The 27149-nt window shown below is 46.9% G+C and overlaps 1 protein-coding gene across 1 annotated transcript in view; it reads left to right on the top strand.

Annotated features, from left to right (window-relative positions):
- Vps13D (vacuolar protein sorting 13D) overlaps positions 1-23304 on the top strand; it is a 47427-nt gene extending 24123 nt beyond the window's left edge. The window contains exons 21-40 of the mRNA XM_028304322.1: positions 899-1043; positions 2383-2626; positions 3038-3257; positions 5285-5470; positions 6113-6322; positions 7093-7320; positions 7767-7951; positions 9641-9806; positions 10274-10473; positions 11998-12102; positions 12177-12291; positions 12870-13062; positions 14401-14564; positions 15173-15406; positions 16092-16273; positions 17331-17493; positions 19589-19771; positions 20562-20736; positions 21180-21311; positions 21407-23304. Of these exons, the coding sequence (XP_028160123.1) occupies positions 899-1043; positions 2383-2626; positions 3038-3257; positions 5285-5470; positions 6113-6322; positions 7093-7320; positions 7767-7951; positions 9641-9806; positions 10274-10473; positions 11998-12102; positions 12177-12291; positions 12870-13062; positions 14401-14564; positions 15173-15406; positions 16092-16273; positions 17331-17493; positions 19589-19771; positions 20562-20736; positions 21180-21311; positions 21407-22080 (4104 nt within the window). The 3' untranslated portion in view covers positions 22081-23304. The remainder of the gene's footprint in view (positions 1-898; positions 1044-2382; positions 2627-3037; positions 3258-5284; positions 5471-6112; positions 6323-7092; positions 7321-7766; positions 7952-9640; positions 9807-10273; positions 10474-11997; positions 12103-12176; positions 12292-12869; positions 13063-14400; positions 14565-15172; positions 15407-16091; positions 16274-17330; positions 17494-19588; positions 19772-20561; positions 20737-21179; positions 21312-21406) is intronic.
- The last annotated feature ends 3845 nt before the right edge of the window (positions 23305-27149 follow it).

Here is a 27149-nt window from a genome sequence, read left to right as displayed (position 1 = left end):
TAACACTCACAAACCCGGTCTTCAAAACAATACTCATTTCGATCTGAAAACGATATTTAATTTATTACTAGCGTTACAGGAACATTTAAATATATTTACTGTTAAATAATGAAACCGTTAAAGTAGCTTTTTCTTTTTGTTTTACTGTAAAACTACAACTATAATTATTGAAGTAAACAAACCCTGACACAATCAAAATTAAACACACTTTTCGGACTTACCTCATTTGATTTGAATGATCAAAATGATTTTAAAACCTTTTTTCCACCCAAATCGTGGTATCACAACAATTTATTAGTCGAAAATATTCGTTATTTTTTCATTTCGATATTTTTCACAAATAAACGACCTAAATGTCAATGTGACAGAGCCCACAAAGTTGTGGACGCTAGTTGGCGCTGTAATCGTGCACATAGCCAATAGTTGTGCCCGATTTTAAATTGTATGAAGAATCGGCCATATCGAATCGGCGTAGTGTGCGCACTCCCATACATGCCCATACTGATCAACTGCCCGACTAAACTATCGGCCGACGAAAAATCAACGGTGTGCGCCTACTCTTAAGGACAAAACATTATTAACCCGGAAATGGACCGTAACCATATCAACTCGAGGCGGACAGTATTCATTGTATGAGACTCCGTACTCCAACACACACTTATCCGCTTCGTAAAGAAAACGCCTCGCCTCGCGGTTGACAGCGTGATGAAATGCGATAGGTACGGTGTTGATCTCTTTCCTTTTGATAAATGTGAAGACCTTTACTGAGACCTACCGCGGACTTATTGAGGAATTGAAATGACGCAGGACCGTTTTGCTTTCTCTCCCGCCAAGAAGTCTTATTGTCGTGTAGATCCTATATTGTCTATCCTGAATAATGGAATATTGTATCCCCCAGAAAACCGGTGCAACGGCGCGTATCGTACTAGAAGTATGCCTGGAGGGTTCGGCGCGTAAGCTGGTGACGGTGCGCTCGGCGCTGGTGCTGCGCAACACGCTGCCGCACGCCGTCGAGGTGCGCGTGGACTACGCGCCGCCCACTGGTGAGTGAGCCGGTGTGAGCAGGGGGCGTAGTGTGAGTTTACGTCAAAGGACATCGACTGCGTTAAAAAAATATTATAAATGAAGATTTTAGTTCTTAAAAGAATCCGCTGGGGGCGCTGTACAATCCATCAAACATTTAATGTCACTATTTTACGCTGTCAATATCAAATGCATTGACGTAAACTCATACTACGCCCCCAGGTCTTGCCAATACAAAAAAAAAAAAATTACTTTTTTGTAAGGGTAAGGGCCTGCTCATACTGATTCGTTAAAATATTGTGTCTACGTCCTGCATTGAAAACGCGTATTTATTTCATATTTACGACATTTTTAATTACTTATTATTATTTTGAGATAGTTCTGTTGCCGCATTTGATAAATTTAGGAAATGTTGTTAATATTATGTCTGCTTGTCTGTCATATAAAAACGTATATGACGGACAGGATGTACGCAAAATGTCCTAAAAACTTGTGCTTAAATTCAAACATAACCCAAAATAAGTAGGTAGCTACTACCGTGATGTGAAGTTAGTGTGTGGCGCAGAAGGCGCGGGCGGCCCGGTGGCGCGCTGGTGGCGCGCGCGCCGGCCGCTGCCGCGCGGGCTGGCCGCGCCCCCCGCCCCGCGCGCGCCCGTCTGCGCCCTGCACCCTATGTTTGTCAACTGCGGTAACTGAACGCGTAGTCCCTTCATTTATCTCGGTTCATTCAGTTAGAAAAGATTTGAAACAAAGTGTAGGTATTTGTAACTTCGAGAATCACTAAATAGATTGCCAGTAGATAGGGTGCGATAAATCTGATCAGCTGTACTGTGTAGCCTAGGTTAAATATAATTATGTAATAGTAAAATAACAATGTATAAGCTTCACTCGGTTCGTACATGAGGTATGGGAACGGCACGGGAGGGGTGACATTGACATATTATGACGTGACAGAGCATACAAATCTGAAGTCGCGCTAACGTTTGACCGTCACAAAACGCTCCCGTGCTGCTCCCATACCTAAGCTGCTGACTGAGTTAAGCGCTAGATCTACAGTATGTATAATCGTTTAATCAAGTAAATGAGTTTATGTTGTATTTTTATATTCGTCTTGTAGTTGGACATTTATTTGGATCAATTTTGGACGTGTAAATATGGCTTTGGGCGTGTTTCTAAGGCCCTTTTCACACGTCTCGGTTGCCAGCTAACCGGCGCCGGGTATCCGATGGTGAAGTGTATGGGCATGGTACGTAGCTTTCACATGTTCCGGCGTAATTAATCCGGCATGCACCGGCACGCGCCGGTTAGCCGGCAACCGGGACGTGTGAAAAGGCACTAAAAGATTAAAATAATTTCCAGCGCAATGGAGCGGCAGCGGCGTGCGCGTGGCGCAGGTGGAGCCGGGCGCGATGTGGGCGGCGCCGCTGGCCGCCGACCCCGGCGCGCTGTGGACGCGGCCCGTGCTGCGCGCCGCCACCCCGGCCGCCGGCCACGCCCCGCCGCCGCCGCCGCCCGCGCCCGCCGCCATCGACTGGCGAGCGGCGCCCACGCAACGCGCGCTGCTGCATTACGAGTGCCGTGCGCCGCCTGACCATGTATACAGGTAAAAATTATAAAAAAATAGTAATTGTTTTTTTCAACAATTGTATTATTTTGTTGAGCTGTGAGCAGATGTTACTCGATTAATTATATTTTTTACTTCGTCTTTCTATGCCTTACATGAAGCGCACGCATTACTTACATAACGTCACTTTTAGCCACTGTGTGTGTGCTTAGTGTGAGTTTGCATTGAACGTCATTACTAGCGAGTGCGTCAAAATTCTATGAAGATATCAATTCTTGAAAGTATCCGCTAGGGACGCTGTATAATCTGTCGTACATTTCATGACATTTTTTAAGCAGTCGCTAGCGATGACGTTTGATGTAAACTCGCACTAAGCACACTGCTCTCGTTTGTTCGTTCTATTTCGTCTACATCTTATTAAAAACTTGCATGTTAATATTGTCCTGTTAGGTTTTGCTGCTCGATAGTCCGCGAGCGGTTCCCGGCGGAGCGCGGGCCGGCCATCGCGGGGCACACGCTGACGCTGGTGCCGGCGCTGCGGCTGGAGAACCTGCTGCCGCTGGAGCTGCACTACCGCGCCGCCGGCCCGCCCGCGCCCGCGCCGCCCGCCGCGCCCGCCGCCGGCGTGGCCGGCGCGCTCGCCTCGGGCCACACGCGCTCCTTCCACGAGGTATGCGCACCTTCAGGTCATTTAGTATCCATTACGGGAGCGTGACCATCTCTAATTTACCAGAGGCGAATGCGTCGGAAACCTTGAAAATCCTTGAGCACTGACGTCATTAAATGCGCTTCTCACGAAAAAACCTCATATTGACGTGTTTGTTGACAGTATGGCTCAGTATATTTTGGAGGTATACAATTTTCTGTCGCATAGTACCTATTTAAGCACCTATTTATGTAAATCGTGTATTCTGTACCTCTGCCGCTGATGGACGTCTTGGGTAAAACTGTAAATCCACAGTGAATTATATACAGGGTGTCCCGTAATGCAACGTCAAGCCGGAACTGGGTGTTGAGGCAAGTTATGCTGGTTATCAGAAAAATATAAAAAAAAATCTATGTGTCATTTTGTCAAAATAATAGGCATTTAAAAAAAAACAAAAAAATCTACTCCCGGTGACGGTCTTTTTACTAGTGTTGCCACAAATCTTCACTTTTTCCCAATTTTTTTTTGTTATTTAACCCTGAATAACCCTGAACCCTGCTTCTCTAAATTGTTATTAAAATTACAAAACCAGCTGCTCCAGCTTGGATGAAAAAAATACATTATTTCCAAAAAAAAAATTTCAAAATAAAAATTTTGCTTAGTTTAAACTGACTGTCCTGAAAAAAAATTGTACTACGCGAGTATGGCAAGTGACGTCATAATTTGGCGCATTTAGTAAGGATTCCAAAATGGTATAACACTTGGTAAATTCTTGCTGTAATTGTCGACAATTTTTGGTTTTTTGGAAATAATCCCGTTTTTAACTTTATCTACCTTGGTTAAAAATTATTATTCTAATGTGCCCAAAATTCAAGTTTCTGTGACTGACTACCGTACAGTCAGTCACAGAAGCGTTTGTCACCATGACAGTAGTTAGTAGTTGACATACTGTGACAAAAGTCACCCGCGCGAGCGCGCCTTTCTACCTGCTCTGCCTGCACTTGTACTTGGTAACAGGGATAATAAGGATATGAAGTTTCGGTTATGGATACGGTTACAGATATTAGAATAATATTATACCGGTTTCGGTTACGGTCACGGAGATGAAATCATTTCAGATTATCCGAAAGTTTCGGATAATTTCGGTTATGGAATTATTAGAATTTCAAAAATGTAGATATAATTCAAATAGCAAGATGCTGCGTGACCCACATAGCTACTTTATGTACCAACTAAGACGACACCTATGTATGATAAAGGTAAAACAGGCTGGCATATTAGATGGTGCCAGGGAATGCCAGACAAGTTGGTAACAAAGATTAAGANGCTGGCATGCTGCCGCTGCCGGAGGGCGAGCGCGCCGTGCTGCTGCGCGCGCCGGGCGGCACGCGCGCCACGCTGCAGCTGGACGCGCTGCACGCCGCGCCGCAGCGCCTCTTCTACCAGAACTTCATCTACGTCGCCATAGCCGCGCCGCACAGGTCAGTATGCTGGCATNAGGCAACTAGCCTATTGGAAGAAAAAAAATTCTATAAAAAATAAAAAAAAAAACTCAAAAATTTTTTGATCTCTTTTTTGTCGATAAAAATAGGTCTAGTTTCATCTATTTTCATATGTACACTTTAACGTGACTCACACTGTATATAAATAAATAAATAAAAAGAAGCTGACGATAGTGACTGAGTTCCTTGCGCTGCTTCTCAACGCTGGTCCATTTATTGTCCTGAAGCATTGGTAGGGTTAATACTGGGACGTGTAAAAGTGCTTTTTAAAAGTCTACTTGCAAAAAATTAATGAATTTCAATGGAGGATTTGGCCTACATACAAAGAATTAATACATATCTTAATTAAAAAAAATATAATTAAATTTTAAATAAAAATGTATTTGAGGTCATATTATGATTGTGTTAAACCATGTTAAAATGTATGAACTGTGACTTTGTTGGTGTACCTAATAAATAAATAATAAAAATCCTGCGTGTCGTTATTACAACGGATCGTTCAGGCATCTCATCGTTGCAATATTGAGCGTATCTGTCTTCTTTGTCCAGCTGAACGTGGAGGAGGGCGTGGAGCTGTGCGTGAAGCTGGAGGGCTTCGGCTGGTCGTCGGCGCTGAGCGTGGGCGGCGCGGGCGCGGGCGCCGCCTTCACCGCGCGCCTCAAGCTGCGCGACGCGCGCGCGCGCCGTCTCTACCTCAACGCGCGCGTCACCAGCACCAACACCGCCGGCATCAAGGTCAGTTAAAAGAGTAATAAAAAAGGTTGATTGTTATGTTCAAATGCAATTACCTGTCTTATAGGACCAGTGAGATAAAAACAAGACAGTATAATGTCATTAAGTCGTTGATGCGCTGGACTGGTCAGATCGTAACCGCACTCAATGGTCCACTCCACGAGTGTACAAGTAAGGCTGCAATGCGGGAGGAATGACGACAGATTTTTTTTTACCTGTGGGAACCTATAAGTGGTTTACTCGTTGCCTATCTTGTGTCATTATTACACACTGTAAAACCCTGGTTTTCCTAAATAAATAAATAAATAAATAAATAAATAGATGTAAAGCTTGTTACCAAACCAGGTGTGACGACCACGTTCACTCTGCCAAGAGTGTAGTCGTTGCTACACGTAGAAGATGTCATTGATGATAATGTCACCTGTATGTTACCTGTTTACATCGCCGAGCAAATAGCACTAGCACGCAATTATATTGCTGTCGCGACTGTGTGACGGGCGGCCGCAATGAGTGTGCGAGCGCAACAGCAATATAATTACACGTGTTAAGAATGGGTAGCTTGGGATCATTGGACGAAATTCCATCTGCTCGGCGACCGGACTTTAGTATTCCGGCGTTACCGCATGAACATCGTCCTGTGCGCAGGTGTCGGTGAGCGCGGCGTACTGGCTGGTGAACCGCACGGGGCTGCCGCTGGTGTTCCGCGCGGAGGGCGCGGCCAGCGAGGCGGCGGGGCAGGGCGCCGAGCACGAGCTGGCGCGCGTGGTGGCGCCGCTGCTGTTCTCCTTCGCCTCCGCCGACGGCGGGCCCACGCTGTCCGCGCGCCTGGGCACGGGCCGCGCCACCAACCCCGAGGTACACTCTTGACTCTATTTTTAATATTTGATAATGTTATCTATCTACATATATTCTATATAAATAAAAATGAATTGCTGTTCGTTAGTCTGATTAAAACTCGAGAACGGCTGGGCCGATTGAGCTGATTTTGGTTTTAAAATGTTTGTCGTAGTCCAGGGTAGGTCTAAACGGTGAGCAAATAAGGAAAAATTGCGATGGCTTATTTATTGCCTTTAAGGCGGAACAGAGTTCGCGGGGTCAGCTAGTTTTTAATAATGTTGGTAGACCTAATAAATAAACAAACATCATCTCTCATTATTTAGTCTCCCCTGCAGTAACATAACCCTAATTAAAACCAGCGTCGTGGCCTTCCCCGCCGTGGGCCACGGCATATGCTAATTGGAGTCCCATTGCGATAGGCATCGCTGTTGCGACAAGATAGAACTGATCAGTTCACTTTTTATTTCCTTGTAATATTTATGTGCTGTTTCTGTCTTTTTTCCGTATACCTTCTCAGTGATGTTCAAAATGTTCATCGTAATAAATGTTTCTTTCTTTCTAATTTAGGAACAACAAAAGACAAATTAAGGAATTGGCCCACACTTTTGGAAACTCACAATTTCTTGCGCTGCTTCTCAGCACTGGTCCATTTATTCTCCCCAGGCAGTGTAATGGTGCGCCCAGTCTGGACGCACCGTTAGGGATTAAAGTAATACTGGGACGCGTTAAAACGCTTTTAAAAAAGTCAATTTTTAATTTAGTTTACTAACAGCGTATTTGTTCGTCAGTGGTGCTCGCCGTTCGGGCTGGGCCCGGGCGTGGCGGTGAAGCGACTCGTGAGCCGCGGCGGCGAGGGCGCGGACGACGAGCGCGAGTACACGGTCGGCGTGAGCGTGCGCGCGGGCCGCGGCCGCTACCGGCACACCAACATCGTCACGCTCACGCCGCGCTACCAGCTGCACAACAACTCGCCCTACCGCCTGCAGTTCGCGCAGCACTGCACCGCCACCGAGCTGGTAACAAGCATTCATTTACTTACTATTGTTTACTATGTTGAACGATTTTGAAACTTCAAATGGCAAAGATCGGAAATAGTAACCGGCATCGATGGCAGTGCCCTTCTGCAAATGACATTTCAGTGTTTTCCAACGTGGCGGCCCCTTGTCAATGTCACAGGTGGGACGGTTCGGTGTAGGACATTTATAGTGTGTATATTTCACAGATAAATAATATAATTCGCTCTCCTTACCAACAAGATTTCGTCAGTTTCGTCACATACTAGAGAAATCCATTGCAAACACTCTTTTTACCCGAGAAACCGGTTATTGCTTGGTTATGAATTCTTTGCGGATTAGCCATGTCGGCGTGGCCACCGCGCGTGTTTTGTTTTCGATGCCTACTCCTGGAGATGAACAGGCCTGGTATTAGCGTCAATGCAGCCGTAACAAAAGACGTGTTTTAGGCGGACCCGGGCGCGGAGGCGACGCACGTGACGGCGGTGGCGGGCTGCTGGCTGCCGTGGCACTGGGCGCGCGCCGACAAGCCGCGCCTGCTGTGCGTGCGCGTGCTGGGCGCCGACGGCCCGCGCACGCACTGGTCCGGGCCCGCGCGCGTCGACGCGCACCGCGCGCTGCACCTCGCCTGCAGGTACCATATTATTTCAGCCTCCAGTCATTTACTAATGTTGCTGTCTACACGATGAGCTTCTCACGTTGTCAATGAGCAGCCCGGGTGATGATAAAGCGCTTAAACGACTCGAGATATTTTTGTCAATAGAAATCATTCATTAAACCTTTAGATTGCCGACAGCATTCACAAATTAGGGCCCCGATTGCCGTAAAAAAGAACACGAATGAAAATCAACTGTTTGACAAATCCCTATCGTGGTATTGATTTTACAATTAGTTCAAACGAGGCTGTAACGTGAACGAAACGCAATTGCGTTTTTGTAAATGATGACAGAAAGCAACTTTATCTCAAACGATTTACGAACATTTGCTGTGTTTTAATCATGGTAGTTTAAAAAATAAGGTGTTCGGACTTTTAATGGAAAATGCATATTCGTACGACGTTGCCGTGCATTTTATCGCAATACCGAAATGCACATCAGCTGAAAAGAAAGAAGAACGGTCATCTGTGACCCAGGCCCGACAGAAACGAGACATACCTCAGTTTTTTTGTCATGTCTTAATTAGTTAAATTATATATTTTTCATATTCGAAATCTATGTATAACACCAAAATATTACCCTTTGTTTTTGTTCAGGCGTTATACAAAAACTAATACAAAATGCCTATTTATCATCAAAATTGGTAAACGTATGTACCTAAATGGCTATTACAGCTGCTATGGAATGTATCTAGGTGACCTGGAGATACAGCCGGATTATACAGGGTGGAAACGAGAAGTTACAAAATTCAATGTTACCAGCTTCCATAATCTGTAACCTATTATTTATTTATTTATTTATTTTTTATTTAAAGACTTTATTGCACACACAACAATGTTCTGTACAAAAAGGCGAGCTTAATGCCATACGTCATTCTCTACCAGCTGACCTTGAGCAAAACAGAGATATTTAGTAGGCGGTGCTAAAAAGCTACAAAAATGTACACAATATAATACATTAAATATTATAATATACCTATATTTATACAAAATATATACATAAATACATACATATAATTTATATAAAATGGATGACGAGAGGTAAGGGAGGATAGGAGAGGATAAGGGAGAAAAGGAAAGAATAAGGGAGATCAAGACGATTTTTACCATGACGATTATTGGTACCATTTAAAAGAGCTCGTGAAGCACTTTCAGAATCAGTAACTAGTTTTTCGATATCTTGTATAGTTTAGAAATAATCGAGTGAGATCACTTATCGTTCCATATGTATAACCATCCTGTATAATCCGGCTGTAACTCCAGGTCACCTAGATACATTCCATAGCAGCTGTAATAGACATTTAGGTACATACATTTACCAATTTTGGTGATAAATAGGCATTTTGTATTAGTTTTTGTATAACGCCTGAACAAAAACAAAGGGTAATATTTTGGTGTTATACATAGATTTCGAATATAAAAAATACATAATTTAACTAATTAAGACATGACAAAAAAACTGAGGTATGTCTCGTTTCTGTCGGGTCTGGGTTTTTTTTGTATGGGGCGTGACCGTTCTTCTTTGAGCGTGACTCTAGCGCGATTGGAGATGAAGCGCAAATGAATTGGAGACATTACAAATTAGTGCAATCGGGGCCGATTAGCTGAGCTTTATGAGACGTTAGATCTGGCCGTTACATCAATAAAGTTTGTATTGTATTGTCGCAGGGAGATCGGCGGCGTGGCGGGCGGCGGGTCGGCGGGCTACCTGCTGGTGCGCGCGGAGGTGGTGAGCGAGGCCGCGTCGCTGTTCGTGCTGCTGAGCGACGCCGCCGCCGCGCCGCCGCCCGTGCGCATCGACAACTACGCGCCCGTCTCCATCATGTTCCACCAGGTCACGCTCAATACTTATATTGTTGGCATGCTCAATAACTCAATATAAAACTTGACTGTTGATTTTCAGCGTATGTAATTGATTTAATAACCTTATATTTAAAAATAGATTGTTTATCTACCATTGTGAAAATGCGTAGTTGCCACTCGAGAATTTTTCTTCTGTTGCCACGTTGGAGGTATAGGTTGCGCAACAAAAGTTGAGGCGAACATGTACTCACATTGATGTAATATTTGAATACAGAAGATGAACAACACATTACACATTCAAGTTCAAATATCAGATACACTAGCTACCTTGCTCTTGTTACTTAAGTATCTTATTAAAGTGAATCAGAAAGCACTTGTCAGTCCGAACACGCAAGACAGATACAAATATTTGCTTGTGTTTATGGCCTCAACTCTGGTTGAGCGATCTATACGCCTTGTACATGGCGTGTCGTAACAAGTTTTCGTGTGCTCTTTCAGGTGGGGTGCTCGGAGGAGAGCGTGGTGGGCGCGCACGGGCGCGCGCGCTGGGCGCTGCCGCTGCCGGAGGGCGAGCGCGCCGTGCTGCTGCGCGCGCCGGGCGGCACGCGCGCCACGCTGCAGCTGGACGCGCTGCACGCCGCGCCGCAGCGCCTCTTCTACCAGAACTTCATCTACGTCGCCATAGCCGCGCCGCACAGGTCAGTATGCTGGCATGCTGCCGCTGCCGGAGGGCGAGCGCGCCGTGCTGCTGCGCGCGCCGGGCGGCACGCGCGCCACGCTGCAGCTGGACGCGCTGCACGCCGCGCCGCAGCGCCTCTTCTACCAGAACTTCATCTACGTCGCCATAGCCGCGCCGCACAGGTCAGTATGCTGGCATGCTGCCGCTGCCGGAGGGCGAGCGCGCCGTGCTGCTGCGCGCGCCGGGCGGCACGCGCGCCACGCTGCAGCTGGACGCGCTGCACGCCGCGCCGCAGCGCCTCTTCTACCAGAACTTCATCTACGTCGCCATAGCCGCGCCGCACAGGTCAGTATGCTGGCATGCTGCCGCTGCCGGAGGGCGAGCGCGCCGTGCTGCTGCGCGCGCCGGGCGGCACGCGCGCCACGCTGCAGCTGGACGCGCTGCACGCCGCGCCGCAGCGCCTCTTCTACCAGAACTTCATCTACGTCGCCATAGCCGCGCCGCACAGGTCAGTATGCTGGCATGCTGCCGCTGCCGGAGGGCGAGCGCGCCGTGCTGCTGCGCGCGCCGGGCGGCACGCGCGCCACGCTGCAGCTGGACGCGCTGCACGCCGCGCCGCAGCGCCTCTTCTACCAGAACTTCATCTACGTCGCCATAGCCGCGCCGCACAGGTCAGTATGCTGGCATGCTGCCGCTGCCGGAGGGCGAGCGCGCCGTGCTGCTGCGCGCGCCGGGCGGCACGCGCGCCACGCTGCAGCTGGACGCGCTGCACGCCGCGCCGCAGCGCCTCTTCTACCAGAACTTCATCTACGTCGCCATAGCCGCGCCGCACAGGTCAGTATGCTGGCATGCTGCCGCTGCCGGAGGGCGAGCGCGCCGTGCTGCTGCGCGCGCCGGGCGGCACGCGCGCCACGCTGCAGCTGGACGCGCTGCACGCCGCGCCGCAGCGCCTCTTCTACCAGAACTTCATCTACGTCGCCATAGCCGCGCCGCACAGGTCAGTATGCTGGCATGCTGCCGCTGCCGGAGGGCGAGCGCGCCGTGCTGCTGCGCGCGCCGGGCGGCACGCGCGCCACGCTGCAGCTGGACGCGCTGCACGCCGCGCCGCAGCGCCTCTTCTACCAGAACTTCATCTACGTCGCCATAGCCGCGCCGCACAGGTCAGTATGCTGGCATGCTGCCGCTGCCGGAGGGCGAGCGCGCCGTGCTGCTGCGCGCGCCGGGCGGCACGCGCGCCACGCTGCAGCTGGACGCGCTGCACGCCGCGCCGCAGCGCCTCTTCTACCAGAACTTCATCTACGTCGCCATAGCCGCGCCGCACAGGTCAGTATGCTGGCATCAGCTGCGGCTGGGCGAGGGCGAGAATTTCCCGCATAGTGTACTTGCGCCATAAGAAATTACTTTAGTCATCAACACTGATATCAGAATTTATAAGCCGTTATAGGCGACTGACATAGCTTCATTTGATTATGCATTTCTAGATGCTTAGTTGTGGTGAGAACAATAATTGGAAGAATTTATTTATTGTATAATTTGTCCACAGAGAAAATGCAAGTAAATCAGCTCCAGAAAGTGAAGATATTCTAGTCTTAGAAGTTCCCCTGGGATCTACAAAAGTTATTCTTGGGAAAAAGAGATACGGAGACAGGTAATTTATTGAATATAGTATTTCTATTTCGTGTTGTTGTCACGCATTGTCTAATAATATTTTTATATGGATAGATCTCAACTATGGAGGCGAGGACCCAACGAGCAGCTAATCCACGAAGGCAGCTCACCTCCCCAACCTACTGATGCTTTGTTAGCTGATGAGCAGACGATATCACCCCATGCCATGGTGCGTATATTCCATCTCTTGAGATTGTGGTGTTGATAATTTCTACTTTACATCTGCTTGAATTTTCGGTTACAAAGCTGAGTTATGTTGTGGCTCACTCTTATTACATACTATCTTGTTTAATGTGTTTGCTGTAACTAATTGAAATCAGGCTGACAAAGGTGACTGACTGAGTTTCTTCCGCCACTTCTTCTCAGCTCCAATCCATTTATGTTGTTCCGAAGTGGCGGTAGGACAAGCTATATTTGGGACGTGTATAAGCGCCCTGTAGGCCTAGATGCGCGCCGCGATAAGCGGTTATCACGCCATTTTTCCCATACATTTTGACGTCGATGAAGTATATCACGGCGCGCATCCTAGTCCGGCTGGAAAGGTCCCAAGTACTGAATAAATGATTATATTTGTTTTTTTTTTTCATATAAATTTTACGGCTTTGGATAACTATCCATACGGCCAAATCTTTCTTGTAATGCACTGTGTTTGGTAAAACAACTCAGTGTTTGGTTCTATGTTCTTCTGTGCGTCTGTGTCTATTTTGTTAAGTCTTCATTGTGGTATTATGTTTGGTCGCGTCGCAGGTGCTGGACATCGAGGAGGCGGCGCCGCGGCCGGGCGTGGCGGCGGCGCTGGTGGTGCGGCGCGCGGACGTGCGGCGCGCCTCCACGCAGGCCTGGCGCCTGGCGCCCGCCGCCAGCGCCCACGCGCGCCGCATGACCTGCGCACACGCTAACTTGTGCGTGCGTCCCGCCGCGCCGCAGGGGCTCGTCCCGGGTAAGTTATGTACTGCAGTCTGGTACCGACTCTACTTGTAGAAGAGGCAGTGATACGTGTTATACAGGGTGTTAGGTAAATGGGTATATGAGCCGACACTAGCCCATGTTAACATGGTCATATAAATGGTATGGTTAAATCAGAAAATTGATATCTTCATTTTAATTATTTTATTTTTCATACAAATCGGATTTTATAAAATTTATTTTGTATGTAAATTTAAAAAAATTAAATGATGATATCAAATTTCTGACTTCCCCATACCATTTATATGCCCATGTTAACATGGGCTAGTGTCGGCTCATATACCCATTTACCTAACACCCTGTATAATTTTATCGTGTAACATGTGGAAAAGTAACGATGACCCCTGGACCACATACATAGCGATAACCTGATGATTCGCGCTATCACAATGCGTCTAGCCAGGTATTTGCGTTGGTCTATTCCACTTGTCACCTGGCATGGATACGAGGAGGTGTGATTTATTTATAGGTGATCAAAGGAAATTAAAATAATAATTTAACTGGAGTCCACTTTGATCACCCAGGTCATCTTATCCATGATTTGTATTGTATTGCTGTTGGTTTTCCGAATAAAATAAAATAAATGAGTAATCAAAGGACACTAAACTGTCGCTTGGAGTTCACTTTGATCATATCAAAGCCAGGAGATCAAAGTGGAATAGATACACTTTCGCGTAGATATACTTCGGTGTTTTTTTTCATAGTCACAGAACGCTCCGCTGTCGCTCGAATGTTATCGCGATGTGTGGCTCAGGGCTGAAAGATAGATGTCTTGCTCACGCTTGATTTAGAATTTACATAAGTAAATAATATTCAAAGTCAAAGTCAAAATTTCTTTATTTGTTTGGACTAATAAATAGTTCTTACAAATCGTCATTTTGCTCTTAAGGAGCCTCTACATGTCTCATAATCTTTTTACCCTACCAGCGCTTCGAGACCAACATTTGGCAAGTGCTGAGAAGAAGCGCCGCAACAAACTCAGTCACCACTGTCTGCCGGTTAATATAAATAAATAGAAATAGTAGTAGTAGGTACATTCGATTCAGGAGCAGTTCACTGAATTTACCATGCATTCTTGTATGGTGTATCTTATAAGAATGGGTATACAAGATTGCGTGGTATATTAAACAAGGTAGTGACGTGCTAATATCTAGACTTACATATTAAGATACTAGTAGAAATGACTCGCATACATAAATTTGAATAACTTGGATTGACCAGTCCCCGAAAGCAGCGCCTGTTCACAGACATGACGAGTGAACCAGCCATCGCTTCACTCGACCATATTAAATTATTGTCTGGTTCATTCCAGGTAACCGCGTGGTGCTGGCGCTGCCCTCGTCAGAAGCCCGCGAGAGCACAAGCGCGGCGAGCGTGTCGTGGCACACGCTGCGGCCGGGCTCGGGGCGGCTGGACGTGTCGCTGCACGCCGCCGGGCCCACGCGCGTGCTGCGCGTGCACGACACGCACGCGCCGGTCAGTATTAACATCTATAGGCCTAGGATACGCGCCGCTATAAGTGTTTATCATGCCATTTTACCGATTTTACTCTATAAGTCCATACATTTGTCGTCTCAAATGATCGATAAGATTGTATCACGGCGCGCATTCTAGCCCAGCTGTTCATTTCTTTATGCAGCACAAAGCACCTGCTTTGACTGCAATCGCACCTAATATTGAGTGAGATGCAGTCTAGTACGGTACAGATGCTGCTTTATGGTGGTGGTCAAGTTCCTGGACCGAAGCTTCAACAAGGCTGGGACTGTTGATTAGCCTTCTGGCACGTCTTACCACAGACTCCAAGGCAGCCAAACGGTTCTCAGCAGAACTGTCGCAAAACAAATCACCGCAATTAGTAAAATTTATGTTCAGCCAAAGAACACAAACACTAGAAATGTATTGAAGTGTCCATAATCAAAATTTTAACTATACCCTTCCCCTTCATATTTGTTTTAAATAACTGTCCTCTTCATAGGTTGTCTGGAAGAGATCGCTTCATAGCGGTAAGACCGCCTAGTTGTACCTTGTGTGTTCTGTTCTTTGGTGTGCAATAAACAGTATTTATTATTATTATACCCATTCAGGAATGCGACTGGATCGAGGAGAGCGAGGAAGACGGCGAGGGCAGCAGCCCTGGCGCGCGGCGTCGCGAGTGGGGCGTGTCGGCGGCGCTGGCGGGGCTGGCGCTGTCGCTGGTGTCGCGCGCGCCGCCCGCCGAGCTCGTGCACGCCGTGTTCGCCGGCCTCGCCGCAGACCTCGCCATCGGGGAGAACGTGTCGCTCGCGCTGGCCGTGCGACACATGCAGTTCGATAACCAGGTGAGTCGACATTTCAGGTAGCCTCGTGTGATCAATTTGTTTTATTCGTTTTACACCAATAAAAATCGGTATCAAATCCTGTTACTTCAAACAAACAATAATTCACTTCAGTAATAGACTTCAGCAGCCAAAACCAGAATTCGTAAATATAGCTTGACGTTGTAATTCAGGAAGTGAATGAACATACTACACGACAGTTTTTTACATTATTATCTACATCTCGTTCAGCAAGGTTCTGGAGTGGAGACCACATACGGGAAAGCGGCGGTCCATCCACCTCCAAAGTGAGTTGCAGGATTTCGCTGGATGCAGGCCAATACCAAAGTAAATACATTTATATTTACGGTTACCGCGTTCATTTTCATAGAAACGCACCGAACGCGGTTTGTATGTTAGCGCGCCAATACGTATGCGGTGCGCACGCACACACTGACAAAATTCGGCGCAACCTCGACTGGCTCCCCGCTAATCCCCGCTAAATTTTGTCAGTGTGTGCGTGTTGGCGCGCTCACATGCAAATCGCGCCCGTGCGTTTCTGTGAAGATGACCTACTCATTTGTATTTACTCTGCCAATACCAACTGGTCACTATGGAAATCATTGGGGGAGACCTATGTTTAGCAGTGGATATCCTGTAACTGTGATGATGATGACGTTTATTTTAAACTGTGGCATTATGTTGTCAGCTGCTGGGCACGCCGAGCCCGGTGCTGCTGTACTGCCTGCCGGAGCGCGGCGGCGCGGGCGCGGCGCCGGCGCTGCACGCGTCGCTGGAGGTGGTGGGCGGCGTGCAGAAGCGCTACAACGCCATCTTCTTCAAGCACATCGTCGTCGCGCTGCGCCCGCTGGCCATCCGCCTCGAGGAGAGGTATGTCCAATAATTTTTATTGGCAACTAGCTGACCCGGCGAACTTCGTACCGCCTTAGCGTAGAGATTTTCCTTATATTTTTTTCCGTAAAAACCTTGTACAGAGTATTAGAAAACTACGAAAAAAAAAATCAGCCTAATCGGTCAAGCCGTTTTCATGTTATGTCGTGACAACGGAAAACGGGTTTCATTTTTATATATATAGATTCAATTGAAAAGAAACTCGAAGTTGCACAGCGTACTATGCAGAGGGCCAAGCTCGGTGTTTCTTTATTTGAAATGAGGAGATCCATAAACAAAGTCACTGACCTATATCGGGCTGTGGCAATGGGCAGGGCACAGTACGTAGAAGTAACGGCCGATGGGGCAGCAAGCCAGATTGGTGGACATGTACCGCGAAGGGCAGCTTAGGACGAAAGGTACTGAATGCTGGCTGCTACTAACCGGTCAATATGAAAGACATGTTTCATGCTAATAGCTTGCAACGGGGCGTCTTAGCTAGCTCAGTCTGACACCCCGCTGTTCAGTACACATGCACTACTTGGTAAGGACGAGAACCGGTAGGCTATCAACGATAGAATGTCTCGACACGACGCTTTATGGCGCCGCGGATTAGTGACGAGGTATCGGATCAAGCCAGAGTCGAACAGTCAAGGTTAGTGGGAACAATGTGGATAGCTATTCGCTAGGGACTCTGTGCAATGCAGCCGAGGGAACAATAGACGCGCGCGCGAACGTCTGGCTGTTGCAATGGCTCCCGAGCGAATGCTAGGCGCCCGCTTTTTTTTTTTTTTGAAGGGACGCGCGCTGGTAGCTTGAGGAGATTTGAGCCGAGTGTGGGCTTCGCGAAGCGAAGCCCAGGCTCCAAAGTCCAGCCTACGGCGGGCTCACTCTATTGGGCCCGATCGAGGGGACTACGGACGCGGCCTGAGGGCGCCACGGTCCGTTCGGCGTGCGGCCGCGCGGCCGTAGGGTTGTCAAAATCTCCGTGCTCGGTGCTAGGGCTGTCGATGCGTCGCGGGGCGCGTCACAAGCTAATGAGTGCGGTTGTTGACAGGCTGATCCTTCAACTATGGTGGTGGGCGGCGGGCGGCGAGGAGCAGGGCGCGGCGGAGGGCGCGGACGAGGCGGAGCACGAGGCGCGGCGGCTGCAGGCGCGCGGGGCCGCGCTCGGGGCGCCGCGCGTCTACGCCGGCCTGCTGCAGCTCGTGCCCGGCCAGGTCGGTGGCTGCAGCCGTGTGGTGGGCGGCGGGCGAGCAGCAGGGCGCGGCGGAGGGCGCGGACGAGGCTACTGATAGCGCCTCCCCTTACAGAGCGTTCTCAACGAGTGCGTGCGAGGAATATTCGCCGCCAACCTTCACAAAAAAAAAGCACGAGGCTCCACCTACTCAGTCACGCAAATCGTTTCAACCACCCATGCCGTGTTAACGTCACGAATGCGAGTTTTTGGATGAGGTTTTTGAGGAATGATTAGAGAGAGAGGAACCCTAGACATCACCTCCCTCTATTACAGTCTCCCATCAGATATTTAAGGAAACTCACGCCATGGCCGCTTAGGCTGAAAGTCTTAAAAAGATAATTTTTAATTTTCGTTTGCCCATTTTGTCCTTGGCTTATTTTTGAATCTGCATAAATAACAAATTATTTCGTATTTAATGCACACAGTCTATGAAGGTCCGAAAGGTCAGATCTATCTGATTTATTTCCGCTAGAACCTTGCTCTTGGTTTGCTCCCGGATTTGTTTGATTGAGCGCAAAAAAATGCTCCATGAATGATATCCTTAGACACAATAAAACATCTTTTTTATTATTTTCTGCCTGGTAAATGTGTTCATCATAGGATTGCACGGTATATCGGCACTGAGTTAGCTTGTGTGAGCTAGTTTAGTTAATAAAAGTATGGCACTTACAAATTATTCGCACTATAAATGAATAATGTTCATGAATCGGTTGTTTTGACAGTGGAAGTGCAATAAGGAAAGATTCACCTTTAAATAACACAATTGTATTTGCCAATTTAAAATCCCATATGCTAAGTAGTGCATGTCGTTGACACGATTCGTACATTATCTTTATACAGGGTGTCCCGTAATGTAACGTCAAGCCGGAACTGGGTGTTGAGGCAAGGTGTGCTGGTTATCAGAAAAATAAAAAAAAAAATCTATGTGTCATATTTTAAAAATAATAGGCATTTAAAAAAAAATCAAAAAATTCTACTCCAGGTGACGGTCCTTTTGCTCGTGTTGCCACAAATCTTCACTTTTTCCAAATTTTTTTTTTGTTATGTAACCCTGAATAATGCTTCTCTAAATTGTTATCAAAATTACAAAACCAGCTGCTCCAGCTTGGATGAAAAAAATACATTATTCCCAAAAAAAATTTCAAAATAAAAATTTTGCCTAGTTTAAACTGCCTGTACTGAAAAAAAAATGTACTACGCGAGTGTGGCAAGTGACGTCATAATTTGGCGCATTTAGTAAGGATTCCAAAATGGTATAACACTTTGTAAAATCTTGCTGTAATTGTCGACAATTTTTGTTTATTGGAAATAATCCCGTTTTTAACTTTATCTACCTTGGTTAAAAATATTATTCTAATGTGCCCAAAATTCAAGTTTCTGGCTTAAGTGAGGTGGAGAAGCCATTTTAAAAGGTATGAGGGGGACGGAGAGGGCCATCTTACCAAGCAGGGATGTTATGGATATCCGTAACCGTAACCGAAACTATCGGATATCCGAAATAAAAAAATGACCATAACCGTAACCGAAACTGATTCAAAAGTTACGGATAGTTTCGGATATAGGCCAAACTGCAAAACTCTATGAAATCTGCAGTATACACGCCGCAGCTGCAATGCCGCGCTGCCGATTTCATAGTTTTGCAGTTTGCGGTTGCAGTTTGCGGTCTGCGGCCCGTCTTGGAATTGTACCTTAAATNTTTTTTTTTCAGTACAGGCAGTTTAAACTAGGCAAAATTTTTATTTTGAAATTTTTTTTGGGAATAATGTATTTTTTTCATCCAAGCTGGAGCAGCTGGTTTTGTAATTTTGATAACAATTTAGAGAAGCATTATTCAGGGTTACATAACAAAAAAAAAATTTGGAAAAAGTGAAGATTTGTGGCAACACGAGTAAAAGGACCGTCACCTGGAGTAGAATTTTTTGATTTTTTTTAAATGCCTATTATTTTTAAAATATGCCACATAGATTTTTTTTTATATTTTTCTGATAACCAGCACAACTTGCCTCAACACCCAGTTCCGGCTTGACGTTACATTACGGGACACCCTGTATATTGATTGTTTGTGTGCGGCCCAGATCCGGCTGTCGATGATGACGGCCAGCAAGCTGGAGGGCAGCCTGGCGACGCTGAAGCGGCGGCTGGGGCTGACGCTGATCAAGTTCGAGGACGCGTGCGTGGAGCTGGAGCCCTTCGTGCGCGCGCACGCCTTCGACACCGCCGCGCACCTCGCGAGACACGCGCTCGCGCACTTCAAGGACGTGAGTGCTTAACCCTACCACACCATAATGTTTATCGTTTATGCCTTTGTATTCACGAGTAAAATAAAAATTCATAAAATTCATTTATTTTTGCAAATAGGCTTTAAAAAAAGCACTTTTACACGTCCCAATATTAACCCTACCACTGCTTCGGGACAATAAATGGGCCAGTGCTGAGAAGAAGCAGCGCAAGAAACTCAGTCACTATTGTCAGCCTCGTTTTCAAGGGTTTACAGTCTTTTTAAAAAATACAAATTATAGTCATAAGTATTGATGCGAGCTAGGTAGTTAAACATTCCAAACATTTTTATCTTTTAAATAATCATCAACTTTATAGTAGCCCTTTTTCATTAAGGTGCTTTTGATATGTGTTTTAAATTTATGAATGGGCAATTCTACAACAGTTTGTGGAGTGTAGGTTATTCTCGTGTCTTTTGATAAATATACTTTCAATGAGGGCTGTTAAAGTTTTAGCGCTCACCTGATGGCGTCACTGTAGAGTAAGGTCACTGTCACTTGTGCCAACTGGTGAGCGCTGAAGCGGTAGGAGGACTGTTGCATTTGCACTTACCAGGATGACGCCACTGAAGAGCAATCGCCAGTAGTGCCAATTTTTAAGTGTAAAAACGATAGCCCTCATAACAACAGTTTATTTTCGACAGTCATAAATAAACTGATCCAAGTATGCATCGTGCATCAAGATTTGGGCCAGCTTCGAACTAGACAAATGGTTAAAAATATGCCCAGACTTTTATGAGGGCTATAAATTTGATACAAAACATATCCCCAGGAACTAAAATGGCAAGCGGCGAAGATCCTGGGCTCGGTGGACTTCCTGGGCAACCCGCTGGGCTTCGTGGCCGACGTGTCGGAGGGCGTGTCGGGGCTGCTGCTGGAGGGCAACGTGGGCGCGCTGCTGCAGAACGTCACGCACGGCCTCTCCAACTCCGCCGCCAAGGTCACCGGTCAGTAGCCTTGTCCTGTTACCGCCGTATGAACATCAGCAATAAAGCAAGATCGAATCAGAAATGAAGAGATCTGTAGGAGAACCAAAGGGACCGACGTAGCTCGCAGAATTGCTAAAATCAAGTGACAGTGGGCGGGGCACATTGCTCGTAAAACGACGGTCGTTAAGGCAGAAAAGTTCTCGAGTGGCGACCACGGGCCGGAAGACATAGCGTGGGCAGACCTCCCACTAGGGGGACAGACGATCACGGTGAAGGTCGCGGGACGAACCTAAATGCGGGCAGCACAGGACCGGTCGTTATGGAACCTCTTCCTTGTGAGAGGCCTTTGTTCAGCAGCAGACGTCATTTGGCTGAAACGAGAGAAATGTCAAGCATTGCCTTGAAGCTTTATAATGTATCTTAATTCTCGATAAGCTCATAGTCCTTATGTGTGTCCGCAGAGTCCCTGGGCGACGGGCTGGAGCGCGTGGTGAGCGACGAGGCGCACGAGGAGACGCGGCGCCGCATCCGCAGCGGCGCGGCCGGCGCGCACCTCGCCGCCGGCTTCCGCGGCCTCGGGCTCGGCATACTCGGTCAGTTGCTCATTATTTATTGAAGATACTAAACTAAAAAATATAAATTTACTGACAAAAATGTACCTATTATTGTAAAATACTATGGTGTGCAGGCGGCATGACGTCACTGGTGAAGCACAGCTACGAGGGCGCGGCGGCGGAGGGGCTGCCGGGCTTCCTGGCGGGCGTGGGCAAGGGGCTGCTGGGCACCGTGACCAAGCCCGTCATCGGCGTGCTGGACCTGGCGGCCGAGACGGCGTCGGCGCTGCGCGACACCAGCCGGCGCGCCGACCGCTGGCTGCCGGCGCGCGTGCGGCCGCCGCGCTGCGTGCTGGGCGCCGGCGGGCTGCTGCCGCGCTACTGCGCCGCGCAGGCCCAGGGCGCCGCGCTGCTGCACGCGCTCAACCGCAACGACTACGCCGAGCGCTTCCTCGCCTACCGCCTCGTGCGCGACCGCCCGCACGACATCCGCGCGCTGCTGTCCGACTCCTACCTGCGCATCTTCACGTGCAAGCACGGCGCGCCGCAGGTCGTCATGGAGACGCACCTCGGCAACCTGGTGTCCTGCTCCACGGTGACGGTGGACGGCGCGCACTACGTGGAGCTGGGCGTGCGCGGCGGGGCGGGCGGGGCGGGCGCGGGCGCGGGCGCGGGCGAGGCGGTGCGGCGGCCGCGCGTGCAGTGCGACTCGCGCGCGCTGGCCGCGTGGGTGGCGCGCCACGCCGCCTACGCGCGCCAGCTCTACTACGAGCGCGAGCTCACGCTGCTCGACCACACCGACCTGTGAGCTCGGGACCGCGCGCCCGCCGGGTGGACTTGGCACCTAGACGGGTGGTAGAACTTGACATATCCCGAATATATTGACGAAAGCCTCGATTGACATGATACGAATACGTGATTTGATAGCAACGGAAAACTGAACTTCCGCATCCATGTAGACGAAAAAAGCCTACCGGGCTTATAAAGCGTTTAGCGCTTAGCGAAAGATCCCGGAAAAAAAATATCATTCGGTACCAAAAAACCTCACATTTTTATGCTGCCCCCATTCCGTTACTTTTCAAGTTAGTTCTCATGGTTCTACAGACTTAAATAAATTGCGAAACAGAACGATTACCGAAAAATATTGCCTATTTACTGAGAAGCTATTAAGAGCTTCTTTTTACATGCAAATAATTTGTTACTTAATATTAAAGTTTATATTAACGTATTTAATGTAACCATATTTATATAACCTGTCCAACTGAATTTACTTACCTCGTTTAGTAGTTGTATAAAAGACTGACACATTAGTTATACGCAAAAGACGTGAAGTAGTGATACAAGTAGTTGTAACAAATTGCCGCGAAACGAATTATCGAGTGTTAGAATGATCATCTTTAGCGGCCACACACGGGTCATTTAATATACTTTTTAAGAGGAGATTGCATAGAATGGTATTCGCAATGTCTGGCGTGCGTCAATTGTGTGACGTTTGTGTAAAACACGGGCTGGCTTGCAGGCTTCTGCGGTCTTACAAATTCAAATGTCTCACTTTCGGGCACGTTTCGCAGCAATACACCTTATGACCCATTTTTGACGACGGTTTCGAACCTATACTCAAAATAGTCAATAATTTGCTCATTAAGAACAATTCTTAATTGTGAATTTCCCGCCACGCCCCCTCGCGCCCGTGTGGGCCGCGACATTGTGATATTGCGGCCGTAGTGATCATGTGCACCTGATAGCGTAAGATTATTATTATTAGTTGAATATTTCACTTTGTAAAAATCTCTAATTATTTACTTATACAATATCCCGTTTATAATATTAGAGTATACTGTTAATAACCTTTTTCAATATTTACGAATATCACATTCTTATCTAATTTAGAATTTATTAATGTAAAAAATCATGTTTATAAACCAGTCTACATCGTTGATAGATCAAAAATGCTACCAATAGGATTTAATAAATATCAATTGTTAATACTGTTTGTACTTCGTAATCAAATAAAGACTAAAAACGCATCTAAACAATAGAGAGTTTTAACTAACAATAANATGGAGGACTGTTGTGGACGCCTTCTTCTGTCCCATATAGGAGACATAGGACATTGAGTCACTAATATTATATGTATAATGTATATGTATGTTTTTTACTCTTTTACGCAACAACTACTTAACAGATTTTGTTCAAACTTTACAATATTGTCGTTTATACATCAAAATAACAAATGGCTAGTTATAATAACATTTATTTTACCATAACTTAAAAAAACCTTAGAAAATAAAATATTTTGTTTTATTTTTGATTACTCTGACTCCCAACTTTGATTACCCCGACCATGAAAATTTTGATGTCGCATAACTTTTTATTCCTGCTTGCTACAGATGGGCCAATATAAAAAATATGCTCGTAATAATGTCTATTTTGAAATGTTTTACCTAAACTTACTCTAAATTCAAAAATAAAAAAGGTCGGGGTAATCAACAAAATAATCCAGATCCGGAGAATGACCGAGTGACTTTACTGACAAAACTACAGGCCAAAAATGGCAGCATATTTTAAAAAAATACTGAAAATGACTTACCAAATTTATTTGAAGTAATTTCATTCCTGCTCTCTATTCCCGCCACTTCGGCATTTACAGAAAGGATATTTTCGGTTATGAATTCGAAGTGGCGAGAAGAAAGAAAGAGAAGTAGTGTATCATTAATAAAAAAATGAGCTTTTGATTTATATTAATTTAAAAATTTAATGTGACAAAGCATATGACACTTTTATTTTAAACAAAAAACTGTTACACAGCGCAAGAACTGCAAAAAAATAGAGAGTTTTAACTAACAATAAAACTTACCTATTATTTTTCCAACAATATCCGGAATCCATCTTGTTGAGTAAAGCCCCTGTCTTTTTACATGGTTTTTTCGTCTTAGCAACTTCCTCCCTTCGACTTCCGGCGCCACCATCGCTCGTTTTGGTAGGGGTAATGGCGGCGACCGGAATATGGCGCGGCTTTTTGATCATTATACTTACTCACGATGTACCAGGTAGGCATTACCTGGATTCCGGATATTGTTGGAAAAATAATAGGTAAGTTTTATTGTTAGTTAAAACTCTCTATTATTTGTTCCGTGCCAATATCCGGAATCCATCTTGTTGAGTGATGTGTTTGTTATCTCCTGGTAGTCGAATGATGATGCTATGTCTTATGAAAAATAAATACAGGTTATAGGTATATTAAATCTCTATATTCATGATAATGAATGTATACTACAGATCATCAGGCAAAATCTAGTCTACTTTCAATAATCTATTTATTAATTTGTAACATAAATTACTGCACCGGTTCAAAGAAATTAGATAGAGAAACCGAGTGCGATAAATCAGTATCAGATGCTTGATTAATTATTTCTTTTTGGTAATAGGTCCTAAATGTATGCTCTTGCCTCCAGTTACCGGTTGCAAGAATTTGGTCTACTGGAAAATGTTCTAGCCAATTTAGAGACGCTACCGCGGACCGCACAGAGCCCGGCGGGGCCTCCACGCCTGCGTCCCGCAGCACGGACTTGATCCAGTCGCCGAGAACCGTTCTGGATGCCGGTTTTGGGTCTCCCCTCACAGTAATAAAAAGCTCTTTGATATTACCTTGTCTCCGACGATCTTGTGATATTTCAATCAACTGTCGAATCCAATGCACGCAGTCGAGGTTTTGGTTTGGGTGCTTCTTAAGTTTCCAACCCGATTGCCTGTAACTACAGCTGTCAGTTTTAGATCCAAATTTAGGCCACAGAAGTATTGAATCGCCCTCGTCCACGCACGACTCTGGGTCGATTATCAGTAGGGTAAGATCGTGTACTCTGCGTCCCGATGCTAACAGCAATAAAATCGCAGCACGACGGGATACCTGATATAGATTGCTAGAATCAGGTGCACTATTTTCCAAACATTTTAATAGCTCCTTTACATTCCAGATAGGTGGTTTGGTTTTCTTCTCTTTTGCTACTGAAACAGCCTTAAGAATATGCTTGACAAAAAAGTTAGATGACAAATTAGTATTTGTGAAAGTCGCTATGACAGATTTGTGGACCAAAATTGTACGATAAGCCAAACCCTCGTCGTTATGCAAGTGTGCCAGATAACGAGCGACTTGCTCCGGGCTCGGGCTGGTGTAGGAGATGGAGTTAGCGCCGCACCAGGTTTTCCATTTGTTCCACGCCGGTCTATAGGTATTTAAAGTCGATTTCCGCCAGCTAGACATTAACAGAGACGTTTCTTCTTGCGACCAACCTTTTATCTCATCAAACCACCCGATACCAGCCATGCCTCCAAACATATTTCGTGGATCTGGGGCGGATGCATCTCGGTTCTCGTGTCGATGAGTACTTGTTCCAGGTTCGGTATGCGGTATGGTCCCCGAATGGCGCGGGCTTGAAGGTCCGCTCTCCAAAAGACCTTGTTCCACTTCGGGGTGATCAAAACATACCGACCTTTCGCCGTGTTGAGATACGACAGTACTTGGGGAATCAAATTCGGCGGAGGGAACAGCCACGCCAGGTCGTAATCCCACTGCTGCAGGAAGGCGTTGTGGAAAATTGCTTCGTCGTCCTGCGTGTCTATTGTTACGTACCTCCGAACCACGTGAGCCGTCTTCGATGCGAACAAGTCCACTTCCGGCGTTCCCCACATCTGGAATATTACATTCGTGGCTTCCTCGGTCAAATTCCACTCCGGGCAGGCCTGGCCCCGGGATAATGCGTCCACTTCGCAGTTGAATCTGCCCGGGAAGTACTGTGCCGTCAGATGAATATTGAGCTGGTCCATTACTGTCAACAGTCGCCGAGTGAGGTCTAACAGTTTCTTCGATCTGGTTCCGCCTTCCTTGTTGACGTACGCCACTACCGTACGGTTGTCCGTTTGTAACAATATGTGAGCATTCTGTAGCGACTCGCTCTGTTGTATCGCCGCGAAAACCGCATAGAGCTCTTTGAGGTTGGCATGCCATGTGAGTTGTCGTTTTGTCCACTGACCTGACATGTTCACATCTCCCAGTTGAGCTGCCCAGCCGTAGTCGGACGCGTCCGTGGTCAGCAGGTGTGATATCGGGGCTGTATGTATCGCTGACGAGTCCCGTACGGCTTCCATCCACCAACTCATCTCGGTAAGAACAGGTTCTGGTATACTTACTCGCTTGTAGGGGTGCGCTTTGGGAAGCTGTCGGCTGTAGTACTGCATAGTCCGACAGTGTAGTCGCCCTCTGCGTACGACGAATGAGGCAAAGTTGAGTCTCCCCAGAAGTGACTGGGCTTGTCGGAGAGACCAGCTGCCCCTGGACATCTGACTTTGAAGGGCCATGCGTAGCGTTAGGCGCTTCGGTTCCGACAGGGACTTCGTGTTGAGTTTGGTGTCCCATGTAACTCCCAGAAACTCCAGGCGTTGAGTCGGAACCAGTACAGATTTGTCCACGTTGATCGTCCATCCGAGTCGTCGCATCAGGCTCACCATAAAAACGACGTGGTCGTGTAAAATATGGCGAGACTGATTGACCAGCAAGAAATCGTCCAAATAAACCACACACCTGATATTGTGACTCCTCAGGTATTCTGCGATCCAGTTCGTCAGGGAAGTGAACGTTCTCGGTGCCGATGACAGGCCAAACGGAAGGCAGGTCATCTGGAGCAGCTCGCCGTTGTAGATCAGTCTCAGGAACCTTCGATGCTGCTCGGCTATAGGTAGATGAAAGTACGCTTGGCTGAGATCTACCTTCACCATCCAGTCTTCGCTCTGTAAGAAACTTGGCACGCGAAAATGACTGAACAGATGAAACTTTTTCAATTTGACAAATTTGTTTAACTGTTTCAAATTGAAAATGGGACG

Source organism: Ostrinia furnacalis, unplaced genomic scaffold (assembly GCF_004193835.3).
Source record: "Ostrinia furnacalis isolate ACB-3 unplaced genomic scaffold, ASM419383v2 OfSCF1411, whole genome shotgun sequence".
Classification (NCBI taxonomy): Eukaryota; Metazoa; Arthropoda; class Insecta; order Lepidoptera; family Crambidae; genus Ostrinia; species Ostrinia furnacalis.
Note: the sequence above shows the minus strand (reverse complement) of the source record. Positions and strands in the feature narration are given on the sequence as shown.